General features: G+C 49.2%; 1 protein-coding gene across 1 annotated transcript; it reads right to left on the minus strand.

Moving 5' to 3' along the window:
* Window positions 1-459: 459 nt before the first annotated feature.
* Window positions 460-7,027, minus strand: LOC125027064. The gene is made up of 2 exons (XM_047615770.1): window positions 3,133-7,027; window positions 460-2,400 (listed from the first exon to the last, which is right to left on the minus strand). Exon 1 carries the CDS (start codon window positions 6,286-6,288, stop codon window positions 3,157-3,159), a length of 3,132 nt encoding a protein of 1,043 aa, XP_047471726.1. The 5' UTR covers window positions 6,289-7,027; the 3' UTR covers window positions 460-2,400; window positions 3,133-3,156.
* Window positions 7,028-7,362: the final 335 nt, after the last annotated feature.

Genomic DNA, 7,362 nt, shown 5'->3' on the forward strand with positions numbered 1-7,362 from the left:
CGCATTATATATATCTTATGTATATCTAATATATATATATATATATATATATATATATAACACACACACACACACACACACACACACACACACACACGCACACACACACACACACACACACACACACACACACACGCACACACACACACACGCACACACGCACACACACACACACACACACATATGTATATCATATTTATTTAATTACATATATATTAATATAAATTTATATTACTATATTTTTTCCCAATATTGCTATAGTCTTGACACACTGATTTTCTTTTCATCTACATCTTATCTTTCAAATAAAATTTTCCATATATACTGAAAAACATCATCTGGTTCTGACATCAGCAGCAGTTTCCTGTGATGTGTCTTGAGCACAAGAGAGACAGGATTTTGAAAAACATCTTCATAAATTCGGACTTTGTCGGGGAAGGATGGAGAGAAACAAGCAAGTTATATACCTTATTCCTATATTCAGAAATCTGGCTTTGTATAAAACTACAATTAATTATTCTAATATCAATAAATAAAATAAATAGACAACAGCGCCACATCTTAATAATACATTTAATAGCACAACGAAAACATCTGTTAAAAAATTTCCTAAAAAAAGATGAATATTGCATTCTCTAAGTCTGTTTGGGTCAGAATAACGTTAATTGAGTCGGTCAAACAGTGTTAACATTGTTTTTTTTTTTTAATATAACAGTTTGGGAAGATAAATTTATAAACACTTCAAATCTAAAAAACATCTGATTGGGGAAGAAGGGCTTAAGGTCATAATGGATACATTGTTTGGTGAAGTTGGTTTAGAAATGGGCGTGGAGGTGGCTCTTTGCTGGTACAGATGGGCGGGGAAAGGTAATTACAGAAGGGGCTGATGTGTCATTTCTCACTAAAGGGAATTCTACCCAGGAGGGGAGCTGAGGGGGAGCTGAGGGGGAGCTGAGGGGAGCTGAGGGGGAGCTGGGGAAGGGAACTTGGGAGAGGGAGGAGGAGCTTGTGGGGAAGGGAAGGGGAGGAGAAGAGGGAGGGGGAGGGAACTTAGGGGCGGGAGGAGGGGCTCTTGGGGAAGTAGGGGGAAGGGGGAAGGGAGCGGGGAGGGAGACACACCTCAGAGGGGGGACGGGCGGGAGAGAGACTTAAGACTTCTGGATGGCACTTTGCTTTTTTTCAGCTCTTCCAAGGCAAAATAAAAGTTCCCAGAGGTACCAGTGTGTTTCAGAAGGGGGCGGGGGAGGTGGAGGGTTGGACAATGGGTGGGAGTGCGAGGAGTGGAAGAAGAAGAGGAGAAGGTGGAGGAAGGGGGGGGGGGGAAGTGTTGGAAGAACCAAGGAAAGGGAGTGTGCGAGGTGGTGGTTGAGGGAATGGGAGGAAAGGTTGTCACACAAGGAGGAAGGTGACTAAAATAAGCCTCTAATACTTTCTTCACTACCTGTTGCCTCAGGCCGGGCCTCTGTCAGCCCATGAACACTGATATAAAAATGTTTACAGGTCCTGTGGCGGAAATTAATATGACTTCTTTGTTTGGTCGACAACTGTAGAGGCTATGATATGGAACAAGCAGGTACTGGCGCAAGGAATTTAACAGTGTCAAAGGCCCGGGTATAACATGACACAGTGACAGAATGTACTATGCCACAGGGTAGAGCATACTCTCACAAGAACAAAGTACAACATGCCTACAGGAACAGTACATTGTGCCACAAGTAACATTGTGTCTTTTTTTTAAGGGCAGTACATTGTACCACGAGAGCAGATTACACTCTGCCGCCATGAAGTCCACTGTGTCACTCAAGAATACACTAGTAAGGCCAGGGTTTAAGGCGCATTGGGCTAAAAAATATTATACGGCCTACTGACGTAACATAGCATATGCCCAAGCAATGATGCAGCGTCCGGTGCTCTGGTGTCTCTGCTCGAAAGATGCTGGCGATGATCTGCTACTGTTGGTGGGGGTCCTCCGTGCGGGCGTTGATGCTGAGGCGATCCCCAGGCGAGGCAGGGGGTCGAGGGGGAACTTCGAGTCGACGGCAGGGAGGCAGGTGGCGGGGGCGGAAGGGGTCGAGGAGGACGTTCGAGTCGATGGAAGGTTGGGGAGGAGCTTCAGGGAGACGACAGTTGCCGTTCGAGTCGACGGAAGGATGGGGCGCGAGGAAGGAGTCGACTGGTGACGTACGGGTGAGGCAAAAAGGGGCCGATGGGGTGAAGGAACAGGTCGACGGGGTGGATGATGCTGTGAACTCATCGGCTAATGCAGGAGGTTGATGGATAATGCAGTATGACGATGGGTAATGTTGGAAGTTGACGAGAGATGCTGCTACACTGACGAGAAAAATGGTCGGGTGAAGAACAGGAGCTTGACAATATGCACGCAATATATCACAGCCAAATCTGGAAACACGAGAGAAAAAAAAGGCGTTAGACGAAAATCATCCCATTAAATTATCTTATGCTTAATGACTCATTCGAAATGAATTATTCATCAATTCATAAATGGTACTAAAATGAAGTAATAAATATTGTCAACCCTAAAATGGTGACACGAAATTATGAATGATATATAGGTGGGAAATATATAATTAACTAATACTTTGATATTCTGGTTTTTGGCCACAAGTCATAGTATTTTGTTACTTTTTAAAATGTGTAGTGATTGTGATAATAATAATAATAATAATAATAATAATAACAACGTTAATGATAATAACAATATTAATAACAATGATAATGATGATGGTGATTGTTCTGACGATGATGATAAAGGTAATAGTGATGATGCTGGTGCTAGTGATGAATATGATTTTGAATATGATCATGGTTAATATGATAATGATAATTAATAATATTATGCTGATGATAGTGATGATTACTGTGATAGCGATGTTCAATATGATGATTAGTATGATAATGATGATTAATTCGACGATAATGATGATAACAAAATAACAATGATAATAACAATAACAAAAATAACAAAAACAACAACAACGATAGTAATAACAACAATAATAATAATGGTGATAATAATAATAATAATAATGATAATATTAATAATAATAATAACAGTGACAATGATAATGACAATAATAGTGATGACAGCAAAATCCGAGCGAGGCGACTTACCCATAACAATGCCTGTTACAAGTGCTATTCAATGGTCATGTCGCTGATCATCTCGAAGTCGTCGAGGCCCTGCTGGAGCTGCCCTTTGTGCCTCTTGTGCGCGTGGAGGGGGGAGACCCCTGCCATGGGGGGCCCGGGCACGGCGTGGTGGGAGAAGATCATGCCGGGCACCACCTGGCCGCCCGCGCCGCCGCCCACACTGCCGCCCACCAGGGAGGTGCGCTGCCGGACTGACGCTTGGTAGTTGGCTTCCAGCGGCGAGTGCGAGTACAGCAGCGAGTTGTCGCTCGGGGAATGGGAAGCCAACGCAGCGTCGCCCGGGGAACGACAAACGGCCTCCATCATTTCTCTTGGCGATCGGCAGAATTGCGCCGACGTGTCGCCAGGAGAACGAGAGTACATGTTGTCGGAGGGCACGTCGCCTGGCTCGTAAGGCGAGCGAGCCATCAGGTGCCGACGCAGCTCCTGGAGGCTGCTGCCCTCTGCCGCCGGCGAGTGCGAGCTCAGTGACTCGCGGTAGCCTCGCGCGTCGACAGGCGAGTGCTCGGCCGCTCGGCTGGAGCGCTGGCAGCTGGCCTCCAGCAGGGTGTCGCGGGGGGACTGGGGGAATGGCGACCGACTGCTGATCAAGGGGGATTGAGCAAGATTAACGTGCTGGTTTAACAGCACTGACTGAAGCATCATCGATGCATTACTGTAGGAACCGTTGGGCGTTGTATTATAGTGTGGTCCTGGCACACTCTTGGCCAGGGAGATTGGAATGGGACTAGTGCTGTGCGCGGGGATACCGGGGTGGTGCACCTCCTGGCCCACCGGGCTCAGGTGTCTCTGACCTAAGGTGGTCTGGGGGACGTGGAGGTCGTACGCAGACGATGGTTCCCGGCCAGCCAGGTCGTCGTGGGCGTGAAGGGGAGAATCGTGGTGCTGGGGGCTGGGGTAAGGCGAGGTCACCACCTCCCCCTTGGGTACGAGGCCGAAGTAGTACCAGGTGGGCTCGCTTCGGCCGCCACACTTTCGTACCTCAACGTTGGGGAAACAATGCTTCACTAACTTTCCGAAATAGTTCAGGGTTACCGAGTTCTCATTCATGGCCTTGCAATAGCTGCAATAGTTACTAAACACTGCACTCTTCATAATAATACGGTCTGTTCCCGGTTCGTAGTTTCTTCTGAGCCACTCGATCACAATCTCGGCACTTTTGTTGTCTGTCGCAATTTCCTTCTTGCGTGATCGCTGCGCCGGGTCCTTGCCGCTCATGAACTTGTACAGCGGACTCGAACTCTTGACAGCGATTCCACAGTAATGATACTGAGGCTTAACACGCCCGCCGAGTCGACGGATTGTCACTTTGGGGAACACCTGCCGTACTATCTTTCCGAACACATTCATTTCAAATGGAGACTGTTTTATCGACTTCGCGTACTCTTCGTAGTGGCGATAGGCCTCGGCTTTGAGAACACAAGAGTCTGGCACGGATTCGAAGTTATCTGTGAGCCACATACGCAGGTAATACTTGCCGTCACGTAACACTTCGGGGGTGGAATGTAGGTCCTCCTCGGGGGCGCCCCGGTAGTTGTCGGCGTATCTCTCGTCTGCGACTTCGTCCTCCTCGAGAGTGAGCGGGGAGCCGCGAGGGGCGGCGCCCATAGGAGGCGACATCTCCATGGAATGTTGTGGCTCACTCGGCTCGCCGTCGATAAGCTCTTCAATGCGGCCATAAAGATCGGAATGTAACTGGACACGGAGTCCTTCGTAGAATGTTTTTTTGTCTGTCGGGTGAATCATGGTGACGACACCACGGAACTCCTTGAGCACGGTCTCGTCGAAGTACGTGTGAGGCAGCACGGTTACGCTTGCAACTTCACACAGTCTTTCATAATAAGCGTACGCCTGATCCCTATTCACACACATCCCCTCACACTCCTCGAATGTTCGTGAGAGCCAATCTCTCAGGAAAGATTCCCACGGGGACTGCACGGAATTATTACAGTACTTCACTTCGAATGTGTCCGTTTTCACGTCTGATTCACTGTTCCAACTATTTTCATCGTTATAATCAGAAATAATATGAAACCGAGGTTTATAGATTTTTCGTGTCTTTTGGTCTTTCACTGAGGGGCTCGGGGAGTCACTGATCGAGGTGGCCACGGAGGGCGACCTCTCGGGACTGGCCATAAAGTTCGTTTCCATATCATGCACATCACGAGCCATGTGGAGGTCTAGGGGCTCCTCTTTCACTGTATACTCCTCTAAATGTTCATCTTTTAGTTTTAAATTTTGTAAACTGTAGTCTACAGGTTCATCTTTAATATAGGTGTCATAGGGGTAATGCTGGGCATGGGCACCGCCGTGGTCGCCGGAGATGGGCGTATGGGCTTCGCGCAGGGGGTCTCCCTCGGACGTGTCAGACACAGGGCTGCGGCAACTACTGTCATCGTCGTCGTCGTCGTCAGCCTCGAGCTCCTCGCGATAACAGAGCCGCCCGTTGCTGAACATGTGCTCCACGACGTCTATTAGCTGCGGCGGGACAGTGTCGAGTGGCAGCGGGGCCGCTCGCTCCTGGATGCCAAAATAGAACTTCTGCTGGTTGGCTCTGGGCCCCAGCTTCCTCTTTGAGATGTGTGGGAAGGCGTGGGTCACAACCATGCCGAAGTACTGCATGGACAGAGGCTCGCCTGCCCCCGCTATACACTCGAGCACGTATCTGTCGTACACCTCCGCCTTGATCACCGACGAGTCAGGTGACGAGCAGTAATTCTTATGGAGCCACAGGAGACACCGGTGCACGTCCGCCTTGTCGGTGATCAACTCCCGCTTCCGCAGCCGCCGCTTCGGTCTGGTCGTGGTTGTGTTGTCGATGGCGTAGGGCGACGTCTCCTTCGCCTGGATGCCGCAGTAGTAATACTTGAGATTGTCCCGGCCTCCCAGACGTCTGATGGTTACGTCAGGGAACACGGACTTGACCACGCGGCCGAAGATGCTCGTTTCCATGATGTTACGTCCCTGTTCGCGGCAATAGTCCTCGTAGTGCTTGTACATGACGGACTTGGCCACCACACCGTCCTCGTGTCGCTCATAGTGAGATTTGACCCAGAGTTTTGCCTGCGAACAATGTAAAGCCATCGTACCCGTTGAACTCTTTGCTCGCGACACCATTTAGATAGTTATTTTCAGAAGCGAGCGCTAGAACGCACTCGCACTAAAATGTGTATCCCGGTCACCTTAACATTTGTGTAAAACTTGTTAAGTGTCACGCAACACAAACTCGGAATACAAATGTTCCCTCACTAATATCACAGTTATGGGAGAGCCGAGAGTCGCCAACCTTCTCCTCCGGCGGCACGACTAGGACTGAACCCTTCTGGTGTTTACGCGCAGCACCAGTGTGTCACTAAGCAACATTCATTGACTGGCACCATCGCTAGGCTACGAATACCCAGTCGTAGGCTACTACGTAGTTGGCCGGCTCGGTATCGATTATTGATTTAAAATCCGGAGCGAAACCCAAGGTACACACTCTTATTCAAGTCCGATGTCGGAGGTGGAATGGTCCGGCCGCTCGTCTAACGTATAAGAGTGGCGGTGCCAGTGTGGCTCGCGGGGTTACGCAGTTCGCCCCACACACAGTCAGATATTTACTGTGACTGAGAATATGACGCACAGAACATGTGAGGAGTAGAAGCGGTGCAAGTGAGCCGCGTGCCAGGCGTACGACGAAATTTGGCGCCCACGCTGCCTGGCTACCGAGTGTAGCACGCACTCACTCTGGCGGGCTGATGACGACGGTCTACACAGCTCTCATTCTCTCCTCCTCTCCGCCTCTCTCTCTCGCTCTCTCTTTCTGCTGCTCTCGGCCACCTCCGAGCGCCTTGCTGCTCTCTTTTAATCTGGTCGTTTCGAGGCACTAGGCAACAGTAACAAGACTGCATATTGAGTAATTGTGGAAATACCAGACCGTTCTCCGGGGGGCGGCACTTTCGGTGTGATGTCATGGGGCGGTGACCAACGAAGCTCCGCCCACAGTGACCTCGGCAGCATTTAGTTTACTGAATGAGTCAGAAACTCTCCACTCCTTTCTCAGAAATACTTCCACAACTCTCTCTCTCTCTCCCTCCCGATTTCTGCCTCCTTGATCATACTTTTACCTTACGACCTCTGGAATGCACCGAGCCGTGGGAGGCCATAAATAACTATCTAAACACCGTTCAGACGTCACGAGTGTTATCAATA

The sequence above is a fragment of the Penaeus chinensis genome, chromosome 7 (assembly GCF_019202785.1).
Source record: "Penaeus chinensis breed Huanghai No. 1 chromosome 7, ASM1920278v2, whole genome shotgun sequence".
NCBI classification, from domain to species: Eukaryota; Metazoa; Arthropoda; class Malacostraca; order Decapoda; family Penaeidae; genus Penaeus; species Penaeus chinensis.